This window comes from Sesamum indicum, linkage group LG2, assembly GCF_026168435.1.
Source record: "Sesamum indicum cultivar Baizhima isolate 11 linkage group LG2, ASM2616843v1, whole genome shotgun sequence".
NCBI lineage: Eukaryota > Viridiplantae > Streptophyta > Magnoliopsida > Lamiales > Pedaliaceae > Sesamum > Sesamum indicum.
In genome coordinates this window covers 18,054,737-18,076,734 of record NC_142658.1, presented here as the reverse complement: position 1 = coordinate 18,076,734, position 21,998 = coordinate 18,054,737, and the positions used below count along the sequence as shown (strand labels likewise).

General features: G+C 33.5%; 2 protein-coding genes and 1 non-coding gene across 3 annotated transcripts; 2 read left to right on the top strand and 1 right to left on the bottom strand.

Annotated features, from left to right (window-relative positions):
* Positions 1-5,870: 5,870 nt before the first annotated feature.
* PRPL11 (plastid ribosomal protein l11) lies at positions 5,871-8,788 on the bottom strand. Its single transcript, XM_011072105.3, has 4 exons — positions 8,449-8,788; positions 8,133-8,305; positions 7,962-8,025; positions 5,871-6,224 (listed from the first exon to the last, which is right to left on the bottom strand). The coding sequence occupies exons 1-4, from the start codon at positions 8,693-8,695 to the stop codon at positions 6,016-6,018; spliced, it is 693 nt and encodes a 230-aa protein (XP_011070407.1). The 5' UTR covers positions 8,696-8,788; the 3' UTR covers positions 5,871-6,015.
* Positions 8,789-11,658: 2,870 nt separating this feature from the next.
* Positions 11,659-12,382, top strand: LOC105156070 (E3 ubiquitin-protein ligase Os06g0535400). Its single transcript, XM_011072104.3, has one exon. It carries the CDS (start codon positions 11,814-11,816, stop codon positions 12,363-12,365), a length of 552 nt encoding a protein of 183 aa, XP_011070406.1. The 5' UTR covers positions 11,659-11,813; the 3' UTR covers positions 12,366-12,382.
* A 9,522-nt stretch (positions 12,383-21,904) lies between these two features.
* Positions 21,905-21,984, top strand: TRNAL-CAG (transfer RNA leucine (anticodon CAG)). The gene has a single exon. It is a non-coding gene; the product is annotated as a tRNA-Leu (tRNA).
* The last annotated feature ends 14 nt before the right edge of the window (positions 21,985-21,998 follow it).

Here is a 21,998-nt window from a genome sequence, read left to right as displayed (position 1 = left end):
GCCACTTATCTAAATTTGGTCCTTCATGTTTCCTCCTCGTCAGATTTAGTCTCATTTGAAAATTCCATCAAATTTGGTGTTCAACGTCAAAATTAACGGATTTGTATGTAAGTGGTGATGAGAGTTCAAACCCGAGCGTCTTTGTTGGAAAGGCGGTAGCCTCGTCACTCCACCAAACACTGTTTATTTTTTTTTATAAAAATAAAATATTGCTTACAAATAACATTGAAATAAAAAAATTAAAAATATTTCAAAATCATACTGAAAATTCTCAAAATCAACCATCTAAAGTTCGTGTAAAATTTTTATATATCCTGATAACAAAGAATTAAAATATAATAAATCAAAATAATACAAATACCAAACAATGCTATAAACACAACACCATCAATTACAATTATAAACAAACCTTACAGTCGTATCACCAAATGCATAAAAGTCATGTCATTAAATATATAAAAAAAATAAATACTCTAAACATTAGTCAAAAATAAATAATTCAATCATTGTTCCATCACAACAAGAAGATTCACTGCTTCTTCTTTTTTTTTATTCATCTTATTTCCACTTCCACTTAGCCTTCATGTGCATTTATTTTTTGGGTAAATTACAACTACATCCTCTGAAGTTATTGTCTAATAATTAGTTCAATTCGTTTGGTTTCAATCCATTTTTTATGATGAACTAACTAAAATACCCTTGTGGATTAATAATTAGTTTTGTTTATTTTAAAAAAATTGCGTACTAAGTGGATAATTTTTTTTATAATTTTAAAAAATCTTCATCCATACCGTTTGATTTTTTATAAGTTTTAATTTTTTTTTTTTAAAAAAATTACAGTAAGGTCAAATTTGATAATTTCATACCTCCATCTAAAGATTACATAATTTCATCAAACATCGGAGGGTATTTATAATTTTTTAAATAATAAGGAGGTATCCGTAATTATGTCAAACATCAGGGGAGGTCGTTGTAATTTACCCTTTATTTTTTATTGATTTTTTAGTGCAACTTTGCAATTCATGCCTCCCTTCACAATAACTGGAGTAGAATTTTTTTATGATCAAGTGACTTACATAAAGCACCAAAAGCATACGTACTTTTTGAGTTAAAATTACAAAGGTAAATTATATTTTGCCATTCGAACTATATCTATTTTACACTTTGGCATCTAATTTTTTTTTTTTTTTTGTCTCAACTTGCCATCTCAACTTTGCAAAATTTGCACTTTACCATACATGATCGTTTTTCTACTGATTTTTTTGTGTGAAAAAAATATCACATGCTATACATATGTTTAAAATATCACATCACATAATCCTTAATATCACATGTGAAGTGCATGTGATGTTTTCTTTAACGAAAAACTTGGTGAAAAAATAATTATAAAGGCAAAGTGCAAAATTTTGTAAATTTGATATGGTAAGTTGATATAAAAAAAAAAAATTAAATATCAAAGTATAAAAACAGTCGTAGTTGGGATGATAAAAAGTAATTTACCCAAATTACAATAAGAAAACTAAATTATAATTGCATAGTTCAAGCTTACATTAACTATTGAAATAGCATTTGATGTCCCTATCACATGCACTCCAACATCTTTTGAATGACATCTCTTGTTTTAATCTAAAAAGTCACCAAATACATAAGTTACAGAATCATCATAATGAAAGTAATAAAAAGAAAAGAAAGCATCTTTAAGACAACATAATTATTGTAAAGACTTAATGATAGATTTTTGGATCTTGACTGTATATTGTAGTAGGCTGAGAGGCTACACTTGTCATTATCTACAGGTGAACTACTTGATGTCTTCTCGGTATTCTTGAATTATGGCATATCCCTCCACAGGCACCACATTCCAATGATTTCCCCTTTTCCTCATTTTTCCATAAGTAGGCGGCAATAGGGGTGGTAGATGCCTTGTTATGAATGGCAGGTGCATATGCCCTCAAATGTCATGCACATATGTCTCTGGCTCAGCATTTCTGCACCAGATAGCTAAAATGGTTTATATGTCAAATCCCAGCTCCTACAGGTGAAAGACCTGTGAAGCACATTAACACTGTGTTGCTCATATGGTCCTATTATCTGAAATTGCAAATCATCAGCCTTCATAGCCAGGACTTTCTTGATTTTAGGACATATCAAACTATCTCGTTGTCCGGCCTTGTCTCTATTAACTTGGATTCTTGTCATCATCAAATTTCTCATTCCTTCAAGCATAGTTGATAATGGGTTTATCCCTAGCTAGCTCCAACAATAAAAGCTATATATATATCTTATATTATAATAATTATTAAGGTATGTATGTCACATTCTCTCTTTTTCTTAATAAATGCATGTCATGATGATAATTGAGTAAAGGTACGTAGATAAAGTTGGTGAATCTGAGTCATTGAATGCTGCATAGAATGAGAGTGTCTATATGTCTTGATTATGGATATTAATAATTAATATTATTCCCACGTACTATATATTTTAACACCTAACCCCATCAACAATAATAAATATATTCTGACTTCACTCCACAGAATCAATGTTCCTCACCAAAATATTCAAATATTTTTTTCTTTTATTTTTTTTAATATAATGGTATAAGAATATATTAATTGGTCAATTCCAATGAATACGCAAGAAGAAATATAGAAAAAAAATGAAGAAAATAACTCCTAGCTAACTACTTCACCATCATGGATTGACATGTCAATAAGAGAGGTCATGTACTATATTCACTATCCCAAAAAAAGAAATAAAAAAAAAAGAAATTTAGCAATAAAAAAATTAATGATAAATTTAATATTGTCATTAATTATATATTTTTGTGACAAGAATTTTTATTTTAAGGATGAATTTTATAGACTATATTATTGAGTAAAAGTTGTCAGTAGCAAGAGTTAAAAAATCATGTATAAAATTATTAATGCAGATAGCTGGTGACAGGGCAATAGTTATTTGTTGTCATTGTAGATGAAAACAAACGACAACTTCATACTCAATTTTTGTCGCTAATAATTATATAGTGAAAGTATCGAAATTGATATTACTTAATATATAACTTTTGTGATAACCTTAAAATTGACAGTTGATAATTTGTCGCTATTATATATTTTGTTGTATTGTTAAGAGATTCTTGAATTATTGAATGCACGTCCCATTCCACCCCGGCAATTATTCTCCAGCAAAATTGACAAAACCATTTTTTTTTAATATATAAAAATTTATTTCCCCTTCACATTAATATCACAAGCAAGAATTGGCCTAATTAAATATCCACTTCTGCTACAGTTCTTTGTCTGCAGATATTTTGAGAGATACCATATTGCACCCTTTGGGCTGCATTTTACAATAAGGTTCTTATTATTTACATAATTTAACATATATGTTTGAAAGAGTGTTGGAACCCTTTTTAAGTCGAAATTTGCTCTTTGAGAGAGTCAATGAAGAAAACTTATGTTGTTTTCCTTCGCGTTCTACATGTATATATATATATATATATATATATATATATAAAACAAAATACGAGAGTTGGTTTTTTTATATACTAATTCTTGTGTGGCACGTAATTTTTTTGTGCATATAATAAATAAATTTTTACATAATTTAAAATATATTAGAAATAATAATATAAATAGAAATAAAATATATAAATCAATATATTACTTTAAAAAAAGAAAAAAGAAGAAAGAAAGAAAAAAATTAATTCATCAATTAATATAAAATTTGAAAAGTTAAATAAATTAGTTATTTTATTGACTGAAGGGTACTTTTGACTTTACAAAAAATTGATGTAACATTGTCATTAACTGCCATTTGTGAGTGTGAAATGCCTTTTCTTTTTATATAGTACTAGTTGTTGTGGCACGTTGTTCCTACATTCATATAATAAATATTTCATGCTTTAAAATATATTATAAATTAGAGTATAAACCAGTACATTACATTAATAAAAGAAAGAAAGAAAAAATAACAATTTATCAATGAATGTAAATTTTGAAAAGTTGAATAAGTTAGTTATTTTATTATAAATTACATTTTTGTCTTCACAAAAAATTAGTGTGGCAGTGTTATTAACCGTCATTTGTAAGTGTGGAAGGATTTTTCTTTTTATATTCATTACAAAAAATCACTCAATAGCTACGAAAATATTTGATGTTAAAATCAGTGTGGAGCTAATTAGCAAATATATTCTTTTTGCAAGTATATGTAGTACTAGTATATGTGACACATTTAAATGTGTGTGTGAACAACTATTTCAAAAACATTTCAAAGAAATATTATTATTTAAACATATATTAATTAGATAAATAAAAAAAATATGAGAAATATTGAAAAAAATGGGAGAAGAAAATGGGATGTTGAAGTTGAGAAAAGATGAGAAGAAAGGAAAAATATAATAAGATATTAAAAAAATAAAAATTGGCAGATCATAAAATTGAAGACAGTAATAACATGTTTTTTAATTATATAAAGGTATAAATAGAAGCATAGATACAAAGGGACATGGCATGGTCCTTAGAACTACATCATTGATGCATTAAGCGGTCTGTTTTAGGAATAATTATAATTATTTTTTTCGATTTAGTGTAATTACATATAGCATTTATATAATTTGAAAAATTATATTTAGTATCTATGAAGTTTGTTTTTTTTAATAAATATATTTATTTATTAGTTAAAATTCATGAAATTTTCCTAATATTAATAAAAAATTATATGAAAATTCATACTTACCCTGATTGATTAATTACTAATTTATTGCAAGTCAAACAAATGCAATCTGATTAGACTTCTCTTATGAGGACCAGAAAAGATTTATTTGAACTGTAATGAGTTAATATTAAGTTAATCGGGGGTAAATATAATTTTTTATTTAATTTTTTTGCTCATATCAATAAATTTTATAAATTTTGACTAATGCAGGAATCTATTTGTTGAATGGAAACAAATATCAATGGAATTAAATGTAATTTTTAAAATTATAAAAATTTATGTATAGTTACACTAAATCTTAGAAGATGATGGCATAAATAGATCATAGATAAATATATAATTAAATATAAAATGTAACTATTTGATAACACTTGTATCTTATTTATTTTATATTCATATATGGATATAAAAGCAATATTTAACAATCTATCTTTGTTGAATAAAAAAGAAAAATTGACAAGTCAAAAGGTTATCCAAATCGTCCTACGCATCCCATACCCAACCGTATCACACTTTTATATGGCATATTGATATCACGACAATGAAAAATTGATATTTACCTTTTTTGAAATTTAAAAATAGAGCCGCATACAATACACTGTGGCCTCTATGTGTGATATCTTTATGTCACAGAAAAGTGTGATAGAAAGTCCTTCACAACATTAACACACATTGGTATAACATCAGTGTGTGGTACGAAAATGTAATAGTATATTTCTCACCATGTCAAATACATCTTCCTTGGTTGATATATTGACCAATACTCCCTGATAATAATGATCATCTAACAATCAACACAATTCATTAGTCTTCATTAATTTTTCATCCATTTTTGTAGTGAATCGACCAAAATATCTTTATGTCTATTAATTATAATTTTACTTATTTTTTAAAAAATTTTGATTTTTTTTTTCGAACAAAGTGGATAATACTTTAACAATTTTTCAAAACTTTTCATCCACTTCCCTCGATTTTTTCAAATTTTTAAATTTGTTTTTAGGAAAAAAAATATACAACAAGATCAAAATTGACAATTCAAAATCCCCATCCAATAATTACATAATTTCATCAAACATCATAAAAATATGTGTGATTTTTTTAAATATCAATCAACTCCCCAGGTATTTTATCTAAGGTTTGCCCACAGCAACGCAGTGTTGGAGTAAGACCCCAAGGGAAAATTTTGGTATACCCAATAAATGGACTACTTCAAGATACAAAAATACATTTAGTTTGAGGAAAAACTGCAGCAGCAACACTAAATTAAATACAAAAAAGGAAAAGGGAATGAAGATTAGAGACCTACACAAGTTCCTTCTTTTTTCGTTCAAGTACAGGAGGGTCAATGTCGATTCCCATATTTGCCGCTGTGCCTGCTATAATTCTCATGGCCGACTCCAGAGTTGAACAATTCAGATCGGGCAACTTTTCCTGTGCAATCGTGCGCAGCTGGTCGATTGTGATCTTCCCGACTTTCTCTTGCTGAGGGTCTTTTGAACCTTTCTCCACGCCTGAATAGCAATAAAGGGATATTAGTCATCATCAAATGACACAAGAACATTTTGCAATAATAACCAAAACTGCCACATAAAATAACAATGATAGCATGAGAGTTGACAGTGCAGTTCACAATTTACCTACTTTAAGTTGGTTGATATTTTAATTTTCTTGGCAGAGTAATCATTTGCTGCTTCATCAAGCAACCCTTTAGGTACAGAACCTCGACATGTCTTAAATTTGGTGTGCCAATATGTTAAGTAAATTAAAGAATAATTGACCAATTTCAGGTCTACATGCAGGGGAGTTTGCTCATTTGAATTATTCATCTATCATCTGCAAGTTCTGTGCTTATTCTTGTTACATTAAAATTTGACGTTCAAATACGCATTTTCTCCGAAGCAAATAGAGTAAATCTAGAGAAGTTTAACCTAAAATAGAATAAATTAAATCCATGGAAACGGTTGTGTATACATAGCTCCAAGTAACAAGAACTAAGTCCTTCCCTGTTCACCCCATATACAGTGCAATAAAGAATATCACTACATTCTGAAACCTTTATAGGAAAAAAGTGTGGAGAAAAGGAATACAAAAAACAGGATGCCTTAATTTGAGTTCACAATGCAGGCCTATTTAAAAAGTTCATACACCTTATTCACCAGATTCAGACCAATAAAGATGCAACAGTAGAAACAATTCTAGTGCCAAACAAAGTATGCCTGAAAAGTTCAAAATCCTTGGGGATATTTTGCAGGAAATGAGATGGAACTCGTTGACTGCTGCCAAGTGGAATATATATGATGCACACATTTCAACTAGATACAATGTCTGTGAAGCAACATACAAAGAACACGGTCTAGAACTTTAATGCTTGACCTCATCAAAGAGGACAATCTAAAATCATTCACAGAGAAACTTCGATGATGCAAAGAAAAGACTGTTAAAGCATGCCTCAGAAACTACCCAAATAAGATGCCAAGGAGAAATCATTTGTTCGCAGATGCAAAACCTTGCATACAGCATGATTCTTGGTCTTTCGGCACAAACTCAAGATAAAATCAACATTGCAAAACAGAACTGTGAAATACAAGAACCTCGACTTGATGATGATGCTTCAAAAAGAATAGCACGATCCAAGTTCAATGTAACTACAGAACCACCAAAGTCATGAATATGCTTTCCCATGCCTAAATCTTACACCGTCTCAAATTTACGTAGGCGCTGGTTTTGAAGCTTTGATGGACGAAAAGAATAATGAGATAAGTAACATCGACGTTATTCTCGAAAGTGTAATATTCATCAAATACGGAAATAAACATAAAAATTTGATAAAGATATGCTAATTTATTTCATTTGATTCTATACAAGTAGGCTATATATAACATAATCTCTTATCAAAATCAATAATGATGCACTTATCCTACCCCCTTATGACTCTACGTTATTTGATCTTTACAGTATTCCTTTTTATCAATTCTTGCTTCTTTTACTTTCTTTCGTGTTAAGCATAGACAAAAAGTAATATCTCAAATAGATGTATAATGATTCTACTAGCACATTTCATTTTGTTCTCGAGTTATTATCCATTACTTTTCGGTTGTAGTTCAGCGTTGTAAGTTGCTTTATTTCACCAATGCATCATCCACAAGTTATAATTCTAGTTTGTTTGAATTCCCGGTTCCATCCCTTCCATCAATTAAAGAAAGAAAACGCAAAAAACATAAGGGCATGCAGAAACAGGGGAAGATTACCAGCAGCTTTAAGCAACAAAACCGAAGCAGGCGGAGTCTTCAAGATAAAAGTGAAGCTCCTATCCTGAAATGATCAAAACCAATCGATCAAACCCCACATCCCCACTAGCTTCGTTTAAACCGAAATTCATCAAAGCCATAAGAAACAGCATTGAGAGCACAGAAACTGACGTCGTAAACCGTAATCTCGACGGGAATGATATAACCGGCCTTATCAGCAGTCCGAGCATTGTAGTCCTTACAAAATGCCGCTATATTCACACCCTTCGCACCCAATGCCGGCCCAACGGGCGGAGCGGGGGTCGCCTTCCCTGCCTCCAGCGCCAACTTCACCACCCCAACCACTGCAAGTTTCGGGAAAAGGACCACAACCCACAATAAGTAAACACACAAACAGAGCAACCCACCAGAAAAATTAACGATTTAAAAGTTTCATGAACTAAATTGAACGGGGATGTAGGATTAACATTCTATAATCAAAGAATACCTTTTCTAGGTTTTCCACCAGGCTTAGGGGGAGCCATGGAGATCACGGTAAGCGGGCGTGGAGTGGATGAAATGGGCAGCGCCCGATTCTTGTTCAAGAACCGCAGAGTGGTACTTGGGTTTGAGGATAAATTGAGAGATGAACCCAAAAACAGGGAAGTAGACGGCAATTTTGCCTCATTCTCACCGTTAATCTTCTTCACAGAAATCCCAGAGTTATAAACATAGAGAGACGAAGCAGAAGCCATTCTTGCTGGGAAACGAAACCTGCCCAGAGGAACGAGCGAGCAAAGTACTTACAACAGAAGTGGATAACACAAACGTAATCCAGACCACACTCAAAACGACGCAGTACCCATTTGGGCTGCTATGGAAAGTTTTGAGTAAAACACCCAACACTTAAATTGGGCCTGGTGTTTATGGGCCATCAGCTGCGAGAATCTCACATCAATGATCAATCCCCTTTCCTTCTAGAAGCATTGGGGCCCACCAAGTAATGGAATCCTAGCAGATCTCGTCCAACGCTTGCTTCTAGAAGTAATAATTAAGGAGCGATATAATAGTAATAATTTCGAGCATTTAATACTCAAGTTTCTTTCTCCTCCACCTAATCATTTTTGCTATGTGATATGAGGTCAGGAATGGGTTGCCTTTTATCAAAATTCTATCTCTTTTTTAATATTCCATTTCATTTCATATTGTATTATCAATAATACTTACATCAACTTATTCAGATATGTAACATGTATGTAATATTTTCAGGCGCTTTAAATTATAAAAAAAAGAATAACATACTCTTCGTATTTAATCCAAAATCATACATGTAAATCTAATAGTCATAACGCTTGCTTTTGTCCAATAAATAAATTCAATTGTCAGTCAAAATTCAAATTTTGTTGATATTAATAAAAAAAAATGAATGAGCGTCCACATTTATTTCTGATTGACTCACTACTGGTTTATTGTATGTCAAACAATTTTTTTCCTATCAAATTATCCTTATACATCTTTCCACTCGTTAATACATGTGGGAGGTACATCTTCATCTTTATAAAGATAATGGATCAGAAAAAATTATTTGTTTCGTCTGTAATAAGTCACTAATAAGTCAACTGGCGATAAAAATAAAATTTTTATTCAATTTTTTTTGCTAATATTAGCAATTTTCGTAAAATTTGACTAATGAAGATATCTAGGTTTAAGATGAAAAAAATATCTTAGATATAATTCTTTAATCTATTAGAGACTTATATATAATTATATTAAATCTCATGAGAAAACCGTGTAATTATCTCAATAGTATTTTCAAACTATATCCACCATTTGTCCCATATAAGAAATAAATGGTCCCGAATTAATTTTTTTTTTTAAAAGAGAAAAAATTAAGATGTTTCATTGTCGTCTACCCTTATCTGGAAAGCGAAAAAGAGGAGGAATCTGTGGCGAGTAAGTGAGGGACATCTTCTAGAAGGAACACGTGAGGAGTGACGACGACGACCCTTGTCTCAGGGCTCGCTGTTGGGTCTATTTTAGCAACGACCCTCCACCATTGTTCGATGACTTGCTCAATAACAATACATAATAATAATACAAGGAAAATATTTTAAATAAAAGTAATGCTATACTTATTTCCTAAGCTAAATTATATTTTTTTATTTTGAACAATGTTGGTTTTTATATTTTATCATATAAATATTTTTGGATTAATTTATCATTTTAAACTTATAAAATTTATATATATGACTGTATTCTTCTTGATTTTTTTGCAGAAAAATATATACAGTGTACATGTGAAAAGTATCACATCACATTATTCTTGAATATCACAATATACTGCATGTGATTTTTTCGATAAAAATAACCATCTACGGCAAGGTGCAAATTTATCAAATTTGAGATGGTAAGTTGATAAAAAAAAATATTAGATGACAAAGTGTAAAAATGGGTATAATTCAGTTGACAAAATATAATTTAACCTGTTTTTTACGAAAAATTAAATTGATATGCCATGAGATTAGGTTTAACTACACAAATTCTTTGTCATTTGTAAAATTTGAAATATCGGCTTCAAATTATAGTAATTGTTTGGCACATCTGACTTGTTTAGCTTGTTACACAGGTCGTGATGAGGGGTTGTATAATAGAAGTACACTCCTTATTCAATGACAAGATCTCATAGAAATACCCTCATAAGGTATATTACACTAATGTTTTCTCAACGAATATATCTGTAATTTTATAAAAAAAATATATATATAAATTTTTTATTTAATTAGATCTAACATTGAGAAAGTGTTGTGGATGATATGAAATTATTAAAGTTTTGAAAATGAAATGACATTAACCTGAATGCATATTCATGGGAATGGAAGTAGCTTTGGAGAAAGAATAGTGTGGTGTAGATTTAATAATGTATTGTTAGAGGGGGAAGGTGGGGCGGCGGTTGAGCACTTGTGCAGTGGGCTGTCGCTTTGCTTTCGTATGTTGTTGTGTTATTTTAAATGTAATGTATGTGATTCCAAGAAAGTAAGGATAGATGGTTGTGGGATTGCCTTTTCATCCCCAATGCCCAATGTCACACTCACTCTCCTCATTTCCACTTCATTTTTTTTTGTCCTTAAATCAAATAAATCAGATGCTATTTAACCCTATTTGGTATATAAAATGAGCAAATACATTCTTATGAAATAAAAATTAGCAAATAAATTACTCCTTTGTATTTGAAAAAATAAAATAAATTACTCCCCTATCAAGTTTAGATAGGGGGATAATTTGCTATTTTAGTTTTTACAGAAAGTTTTTTGCTCATTTCTCATATCAAATGGGGTAGACTGCATTTTTCCTATATATATGTATATATATATATATATATATTGTGCAACTTCTTGTTTCAGTTTGGATTTTTTTTGACAATTTTACTTTTTATTAATAACTTTTTTTAATAGTTTAAGTTTTTATATGAGATGTATGATGTAAAGAACAAAAAGTTGTGGATTCGAATTTTACAATTACTCATTTATCAAGTGGTGAGATAGCATATTAGAAATATTAAATATTTTAATTTAAGTTTATTGACGAATTGGTTATTCAAAAAATTATATCTATCTGTTATTACAAAGCTAAAAAATAAAAAAAGCTAAATAATATTTAAAATAAAATATAGATTACATAAAAAATTTATTCATATTAAATTTAGTCAATATTATAATATATAATTATGCATATCAAATGAAATTGTGCCCTGGAGGCTGGCAAAATCTTATTTATAGAAGTCGAGCTGTCCTGGCCTCAACTCCACTCTGCTGCAACCTACATTCTTGAGAAATTCCCTTCCTGTCACTCCTCCGCCCTCCGCCCACCCGTACAATGGGCATCCTCTACCACGCGATCAGAATCCCCAAAGCCATCACCATAACCTTCTTCCTCAACATTCTCGCTCACGCCAGATTCCTCTTCATAGGCTTGCTCACGCATCTGGGTCTCTTCAAGCCGCCCCCCGAAGAAAACCCTAATTCCCGACACAACTCCAACAACTACATTCTCATACTCGACCCCTCCTCCCCTTCTCTCGTCCCCATTCCGGTTCACGTCGTCACCGCCGCCATCAAGAACAGAGTCCCCATTGTTCGGTACCGCGATTTTCTCCTCCGCCGTGAAGGGGAAGAGGAGAGGGAAGAAAAGGGGTCGTGTGGGCAAACGACGTGCAGTATTTGCTTGGAGTGTGTACAAGGGAGCGATGAGATCAGAGAGCTCTGCAACTGTAGACATTTGTTCCATAGGGAGTGTTTGGATACTTGGATTGATCAGGGAGAGGTGAATTGCCCCTTGTGTAGGTCCATGTTGTTGCCTCCCAAACTCAGTCTTTTCAGATGTAATGAGAATGGAGATGGGGTTCTTGGAAGTAATAATAGTACTTGATTCTTGATTGATTGCAATTCTTTCATCTGTAATGTTTGCAGTGGAAATTTGCAGAAAAATAGAAACTCAGAAACAGGGGGTGGGAAGTGAAGAAGATGATAGGAGAGAAAATTCAGAATTTTCATTAAAAAAGATATCCTTTCCTTACAATCTCATTTCCTTTTAAAAGCAAGATACAATCCAGACAAAAATGTAAGGATCAAAAGTCTGTAAATGCATTAAAACTTCTGCAAGCTAGCTGTGTAATCCGTCCTTCTTCAGGCCATGATTGGCTCTTGTTCTCGCGTGTCTGAATCCTTCAAAATGGGACGACAGCAGCTGTGGCAACGGTCCACTACTTCCCAGCCGTACACGTGTCGCCTGCTTGGCCAAATCCGGAAGGAGGATCCTCCTTCAAATCCCCAATTCTTCCCATTGTCGAATTATGCCCTAATTGCTTCAAAACGACGTCGCTTTGAACTCCTGACTTAAAATTCTTCCCAATTTCCTTCGCGCCCTCGATCCTACGGTCCTCATTAATCGCCTTCATCGGACGATCATCTTTTAAAGTCGCGTTTTCTGGCTGAAACACGACATTCCTTCCTCCTTTTTTTGCTCCTTGTCCCCAAGGATCAAAACCAGGAAATTTGGCAGCAACGGCATAATAATCTTCCCATGTTGCCTGCTCCGGATTGGAATGAGCCCATTGAATCAGCACCTGTGGGACTCCCACATTATTCCTGGGGATTAACCTTCGACCGAGGATAGCAATGGGATAGATTTTGAATACTTCATCCTCTAACTCGGGTAAATTTACAGAAGGGAAATACTTGGACCCTATCTTCTTTTTCAGTAAGGAAACATGGAAGACCGGATGAATTTTAGACCCTTCTGGTAGTTCAAGCTTATAAGCAACCTGGCCAACCTTCTTGAGCACCTTGTAGGGGCCAAAATATTTGGCAGAAAGCTTCAGCTGCTTCCTCAAGGACACAGATGTCTGTTTGTAAGGCTGAAGCTTCAAGAATACTTCATCTCCCACCTGAAACTCCCTCTCCATTCTTTTCTTGTCAGCATAATGCTTCATCCTCTGTTGTGCCTGCTGCAGATTCTCCTTCAGCAACTGCAGAACCTTAGTTCTTTCCTGCATCAGCTCAGCTACATCTGAGTGATGTCCTTGCAAGTAAGGTCCTATGGGGAGCTGTTGGGGTGGGTAGCCATAGAGAGCTTGGAAAGGAGTGGCCTTGAGTCCTGAATGATAATTAGTGTTGAACCACAATTCTGCTAGAGTAAGCCATTGTGCCCATTTCTTTGGCTTTTGCATACACATACACCTGAGGTAGTTCTCAAGACATTGGTTGACTCTTTCTGTTTGGCCATCAGTTTGGGGATGATATGAGGATGACATATCTAGGGAAACACCTGAGAGTGTGAACAATTCCTTCCAGAACCTGCTTGTGAAAACTTTATCCCTGTCTGAAATGATACTAACAGGTAGACCATGCAATTTATAGATATTGTCAAAGAACACCTTGGCAATTACAGTAGCCGTGTAAGGATGTTTGAGGGCTATGAAATGTGAATACTTTGTCAGTCTGTCCACCACAACTAAGATGGAATCCTTACCCTCTGAACTTGGCAATCCTTCAATGAAATCCATAGATACACATGACCAAGCTTGGTCAGGTAATGGCAGAGGTTGCAGCAATCCGGGATATGGATTGTTCTCATGCTTGGCTCTTTGACAGGTCTCACAACCTTTAACCCATTCCTGAACATCAGTTTTCATAGTAGGCCAATAGAATAAGGACTTGATCCGTTGATAAGTACCATGTATGCCAGAATGACCTCCAAGTGCAGAGTCATGTAATGTTTTGAGAACTTTCTCTCTGATTCCTCCATGGCTGCCCACACAAACCCTGCCTCCTCTTTTAAGTACTCCCAAGTCATAACTGTAGTCAGGAAAAGAAGTTGCATCAACAACCTTAGACTGTATTATGGTTTTGAAAAGGGTATTCCCTTCATAGCTAGATTGGATCTCTTGTATCCACAGTGGAATTTGTGTGGATATGGCTTGTAACTGAGCCTCTTCTCCTTGGTGTAACCTTCTGGAAAGGGCATCTGCAGCCCTATTTTCATTCCCTTTTTTATATTGGACCTCGTAGCTAAGCCCCATCAACTTGGTCACCCATTTTTGTTGTAGCATGGAGTCCACCCTTTGATCAAGAATGTGCTTGAGGCTTTTCTGATCAGTCCTTATGATGAAATGACTTCCCAATAAATAATGTCTCCATTTCGTGACAGCCAGTAAGAGAGCCAAAAACTCCTTCTCATAAGTAGACAGCCCCAAGTTTTTTGCAGCTAAAGCCTTACTGAGGTAGGAGATAGGCCTTCCACCTTGCATTAGAACAGCTCCAATTCCCTTTCCACTTGCATCAGTTTCAACAATAAACGGCTGAGAGAAATCAGGCATGGCTAGTACAGGTGCTGAAATCATCAGCTCCTTAAGATGATTAAAGGCATCTTCAGCTTCAGCATTCCATTCAAAGGCATCCTTCTTAAGCAATGAGGTAAGTGGCTTGCTTATGGCCCCATATCCCTGTATAAATCTCCTGTAGTAGCCAGTGAGACCTAGAAAGCCCCTTAATTCCTTGACACTGGCAGGTATAGGCCACTTAACCATGCACTCAATCTTAAGTGGATCAGTGGATACCCCCTGATGAGATATAATATGTCCCAAGTAATCTATTTCCTTTTGAGCAAAGGAACACTTGCTTTTCTTGGCATACAGTTGATGTTCCTTGAGGAGATGCAATACTTTTTTGAGATGTACCAAGTGTTGGCCCCAATCCTTACTATAGATGAGAATGTCATCAAAAAATACCAATACAAATTTTCTCAAGTAAGGTTCAAAAACAGTGTTCATAAGTGATTGAAATGTGGAGGGGGCATTACACAACCCAAAAGGCATAACAAGGAATTCATAGTGCCCACTATGAGTAATAAAACTTGTTTTTGGAATGTCCTCTTCTCTCATTCTTATCTGAAAATACCCTGATCTCAAATCAATTTTTGAGAAGAATTTAGCTCCATGTAATTCATCTAACAGCTCATCAATGACTGGAATAGGGAAATTATGCTTCACTGTGAGTTTGTTTAGGTACCTGTAGTCAACACACATTCTCCACCCACCATCTTTCTTTTTCACTAATAAAACTGGTGAAGCAAATGAGCTTTGGCTAGATCTTATGATTCCACTGTTCAGCATCTCCTTGACAATCCTCTCTATTTCTGTCTTCTGGCCATAGGCATACCTGTAGGGGTGTTGCCTTTTTGGAATTGCTTCAGGAAGTAGTTCTATCCGATGTTCAATCCTCCTCTCAGGTGGCAGTGAATGTGGTTCCTTGAACACTTCTTCATATAGTTGTAACACTGCTTGTACTTGTGAACTCCCTGTTTCTTCCATTTGAGATTTGTGGCTCAGCAACAATTCTCCTGGAACCTCAATGCTCCTTCCTTTCATCAGTTGGGCTAAGGAATATGTGGATACTGCCCCTCCTTTTGCCCTGCAAGGTAATGATCTAAGTGTCACCTTGTTAGTACCTCGAGTGAGAGTCAGTCTTCCCTGATGAAAATCAAGTTCAATGGGGTTATACATCCCAAGCCAGTCACAGCCCAATATTAAATCATAGCCCCCAAGCTTGAGCAATTTAACTGAGTGTGTAAATTTGTGCCCCTGTACCTCCCAATTAAACTTGGGACAAGTCAAATGGCTACTGATTTTACTCCCATCTGCTACCCTCACCATCATTGGAAGTGTCTCCTCAAGCTTGCACCCCAAAATCCCAGCTACTTTTTCATCAATAAAACAGTGTGTGCTGCCACTATCTATGAGGATAAGTATTTCCTTATCCCCTACTATCCCTTCCAACCTCAAGGTCCTGTAGTAGAACCTCCCTTTCATAGCATGAAGTGAGACAGTCACATCCTCTTCCTTTTCAGCTTCAGATTCAGAAATTTGCTTACCCTGCTCATTCTCTTCACACTCCTTGGCTCCCTCATCCTCTAGCAACATATAGACTTGCCTGTATTTGCATCTATGCCCCGGGGTGTAGGGTTCATCACATCTGTAACAAAGGTTTTTCTCTCTTTTGGCCCTCACTTCAGCCTCAGTTAGGTATCTGGTGGGTTGGTGAAATGGTCTTGGTGAAGGATTTTTGTTAGGTGGTTTAAAGGGTGGTTTTGGAGGTAGGTTTTTAGTGGGGTGTTGGGCCTTTTTTAATATGGCATTGACCATTTGTTCCTGGTTCCTGGCAAGGTTGATGGCCTGGTACAGAGAGGTTGGTTCACAGTTGTTAACATACAGCTTCACTTCATCCTTGAGGCCACTTATGAACTTCATCATAAAGAAGTTCTCATCCAGGTTTCTGTTGAAAATAACCATTTGATCTTTCAATTCCTCAAACCTTTCAAGATAAGAATCCACAGTAGTTTCATGGTGCAATTTGTGGAACTCAGTGGTAACAGTAGCATTGTTGAGGGCTTCAAATCTTCCCAATACATTGACCACGAAATCCTCCCAAGATCTGAACTCCTTCTTCTCCACATACCCTTGGTACCATAGTTCAGCCTTACCTTGCAAGTAGATGGAGGCCATGGATACTCTTTGGTCCTCAGGTATTGGTATCAACTGGAAATACCTCGAGCACCTCCTCACCCATCCTCTTGCATTTTCCCCATTGAACTGTGGAAATTCTAGCCTGTTCAAGATATTGTATGTTCCAGAACTTTGGTTCCCACTGGTTTCATGTCTGGTGCTGCTTTCCCCTTCCTGTCTGAGAGCATTATATGGTGTAGCTCTGAAGTTGGATCCCTTGTCCACAGTAGCTGTTAATCCTTCTCCCAGTATCGACTTGTTTCTGTTATATTGCTGCATTTGATCGGCCATGCTTTGCAGCTGCTGCTGTAAACTGGTCATGTTATGCTCCATATTGAGCATTGAAGCTTGGAGACCCTCTTGTACTTCTAACATTTGATCCATTCTTCCATGAAGTTCATCTACACTAGCCTCTCTCTTTGCCCTTTCATCTAAAAACATGATATCCGCTTTCTTTTGAGCTTCTTGCAATTCTTTTAGACGTGTCCCATCAGCCATTTTCTTATAGTATTGTAGTTTTTAAGGTCCAAGGAAGGTCTGGCTCTGAGGCCAAATGTAATGTTTGCAGTGGAAATTTGCAGAAAAATAGAAACTCAGAAACAGGGGGTGGGAAGTGAAGAAGATGATAGGAGAGAAAATTCAGAATTTTCATTAAAAAAGATATCCTTTCCTTACAATCTCATTTCCTTTTAAAAGCAAGATACAATCCAGACAAAAATGTAAGGATCAAAAGTCTGTAAATGCATTAAAACTTCTGCAAGCTAGCTGTGTAATCCGTCCTTCTTCAGGCCATGATTGGCTCTTGTTCTCGCGTGTCTGAATCCTTCAAAATGGGACGACAGCAGCTGTGGCAACGGTCCACTACTTCCCAGCCGTACACGTGTCGCCTGCTTGGCCAAATCCGGAAGGAGGATCCTCCTTCAAATCCCCAATTCTTCCCATTGTCGAATTATGCCCTAATTGCTTCAAAACGACGTCGCTTTGAACTCCTGACTTAAAATTCTTCCCAATTTCCTTCGCGCCCTCGATCCTACGGTCCTCATTAATCGCCTTCATCGGACGATCATCTTTTAAAGTCGCGTTTTCTGGCTGAAACACGACATCATCACAGTGCTCTTTGTTGCATTATGGCTGCTTTTGGGTTGCACAGGTACGGAGATTTTTTTTTATCTACCTGTCGAATCGAATCAATCACCGCTTGTCTTAAAATGTGAACTAGTCACATAATGATTGTACATAGATCTGATCCAAGATACAATTATTGTTGGAGTTACTGGTGCTCTGCTTTTCTTGATTTGAGTTTTGTTGGATGACTACTCAGTGAGTTGTGTATGGCTTTCACGTATGGTTTCAGGCTCCAAAGATTGAATCGTTGGCTTGAAACACTCAGGCAGGTGAGAAAGGAAGGAAGTAATTTGAGAAAAATACTTAATCAGATCAATCAAGGAAAATGTAATTTAACACCCTCTGGTAGATAAATGAGAAAAACAATCCTGTGAAAAATAAAGTATTAAATTATTATTTAAATTTTAAAAAATGAAGCAAATTACTCTTTTATCTAAACCATTAATAAAGATAATTTGTTTTTATTTTTTTAAATATAAAGATAATTTGTTAATTCTTGATTTGCTCGTTTCACACGCCACAGGGTAAATTGCGAATTATGTTTAAGTATAATTGTATATCAATTACACAACTAGTATTTTATACTTATTTTATGATTGCTTCTGATATGATCAAACTCGATTCAAATTAGAATTTTCTCTAGCATTCATGGGGTAATTTTTAACTGGAGATAGTATTTTGAGCTGTGCACCAAGATCTGTTAACCTTTGTTAAAACATGAAGATCAAGGGAGGGATTGCTTGTGATTCAACATCATCTCATGTCGAAATGAGATTGGTTGAGATGGGATTTTTTTAAGTATAATTTTCAAAAAAGTTCACACAAGCAATTGCATTTCCGGTGGAAAAATATTTTACCAAATGAGAAAATATGAAATTATTGCATGGCATTCTTGATGGTGCCGTCCAAATAGTGCAGTTTAAAAACAAGTGAAAGGCTCTAGACATCATCGAAGGACCAACAACAATTGGCTTTCTTGATGACAAAGGGATGAAAAATAAGACAAATTGGTTTAGTATGGTTCTACTATTTAAATATGTATGTTTGGACATGACAACATGATTGAGGGACTCTGGAATCTGCCTTTATATTATTATTGAGCTGTAATTTGCAATATTATTTCTTACAATGTTTTTAGAATTGAATTCGAGATTGAATTAATTCAGTTATTGGATCATTGGTTGTATATTTATGAACCGATCCAAATATTTAGCGAGTTTTAATCTTCAATTTTGAATTCCGATTTTTAATATATTAATAGTTCCCTAACCTGCTTTTGGTATTCATTGTATATTTTTGTATTTTGGGGGTCAAAGGCAATTTACCGCCCTTAGAAAGGTTAAAAAAATCTTAAAAAAAAAAAACAAAAAGAATCCTTGATATTTGAAAAATGAAGTAAAAATTAAACCCTTGGGTGGAGGGCAAAGTGCATTGTTTTTCAAATATCATGGGATTTTTTTATATATATTGTTTTATAAGAGGATCTTTTAAATATTTTAAATTTTACCGAGAGCGAATTGAAATTAACTCGTGTGTTCTATATATGAATGCACATATCTACTTGATGTCTATATTTACGATTAATAGACAAATGAACTTAAAAATTTTAAATTAACAATAGCATTTCGATTTTGATATCTCATTTCACTTGCTTAATGATCAAGAAATAAAATAAGTACGTAAGTTCTGATTAAATAATTTAAATGCACTCGTTCATTTATTTTTTATTCTTTTTTATGAAAATTTTATTTATAGTCGAATTGTGAAATACACTCGATGATTTTGTAGACAATTCTCGCATGTCCGGGACGTGAAATTGATTTACCTCAATTGATTTGAATAGTCTAGAATAGAGTAGTGTAGAGCTAGTTGAGCTGTATCCATCAGTGTTGTCTTTGTGGTTGCAATCATGGAGATTTGGTTTAGGTGAAGAAGGTTAACTGAAAGCATGAAATGTAGCTCATTCACCTAATTTCTAATTACTTAGCTCACCTAACTCTACATTTCTCACAATTGGAAAATTCAATGCTGGTTATGTGAATTTGTACACAATATTTTACAATATCATTCTTTAAAATTTCTTACAAATGCTTTTTTACCATTCTATATTAATCTTTTATACATCTTCATCTGAAAAGTTTATGGGTTTACGTACCCAAACGCCCTCTAAATTTGAATTACTAGGTTGTTTGATGCAGTTTACGTTGTAATTTTTAATAAAATTAAATAAAGAAATACATAGATTAGGTTGGGAAAAAAAGAAGAAATGTCTGTCCACATAGGAGAATGATGGACAATGCATAAAGCGTTATAGGGGTGAGTGTTATACACTCACATTTCTCTATCACATGAAAAGTTTATTGGTATAATAAACTCCTTATATTAAGTTCAAGTCCAAATTTGAGGGTGTCCCACACGGGCTCCGCTCGTCCGCTCTGCCTTGGCTCCAAGCGTTGGATGTTTGGGCGAATATTTCAGTCTCAAGATATATCTATTTGTGGCAAAAATATTTTGATTTATTTTAACAGTTAAAAAATTGAATTCTGTTTTTAAATTCTGCACGGTTGTGGTAATTAGTCATGAGTTGTTAGCAATTATTGGTCTTAGTTTTCATTTTTGTGGCAAAAACTGCATCAAATATCATTTAACGAGACTTTTTATTCAAATTAAATTTTTACGTGACAAACATATATATATATATATGTATATATATAAAGCTATTTGTGATAATAAATTTACTGCACTTTTTTAGATAAGTTTATAATACGAAAAGGTTTCAAATTATTTAAATCTCATTTTGAGCTCTATTTATTAATATTGTGATGAATTTTGTATTTATTTAATATGAAACTATTTTAAAAAATTTGATATTTTTGCTGGAATTTAAATCCATTCATTTAAATTGAGTTTCAAACTACTTTACCATACATCTTTTTTGAAGGTCAAGTGATAATCAAATATTGATTTTGTATTTGGCCCAAAAAGCATATTATTTTCATTAAAGAAATTTTTATTTATTAGTAGTTGTTTGTGGTATGAATATATATTTGAAATATTTAAAAAATATAAATAATGTAATATTCTTGAAAAAAATTTATTACATGTATTTATTTGATTGATTTTTTTTATAAGTAAAGTAAAGTGAATATAAAATTTGAAATATATTAAAGAAAGAAAATAAATATAAAAAAAAGATAATACAAAAAGTAATTGACAAAAAAGCAAATAATATTTGAGAGAGAAAAAAGTAAATTAAATTAAATTAAGAGAGAAAATTTTTACCACTTAAAAATAGTGGAGATAATGAGAAGTTAGAAAGTGAAATAAAAAGTAAATATATAAAAGTAGACCATCGACACTAATTTTAACCTCTTAAATTATTAAGAAAATATAGATAAACCAATAATATATTTTAGAATTAATTATTTTTAGACTCCTTTTAAGAGTTTGAAATTATACTTTCCTCCAAAAATAATTGTAAAATTACACTTGCACCACGTTCAATGATTCTTTTTTTATAATTGTACCCCTTCTCTTAGAGTTCGGACATAAAAATATAAAAATAAACAAAAGAATTTATATAAATTTTTAATTTTTTCCCTTATTATCATTCTGTTTAATTTATTAATAAAAACGTCCTAATAATATTTTTATATTTGTAAAGGAGTAACTATAATATATATAAAATTAAAATAGTGCATCGGTTGATGAATGAAAAAATTAATTAGGTTGTCATGAAGACAAATATAAATACGATATTAAAACACTCACTTTCAACAATGTCAAGATGGCCGAGCGGTCTAAGGCGCCAGTTTCAGGTACTGGTCCGAAAGGGCGTGGGTTCAAATCCCACTCTTGACATCTCCTTCCTCCAA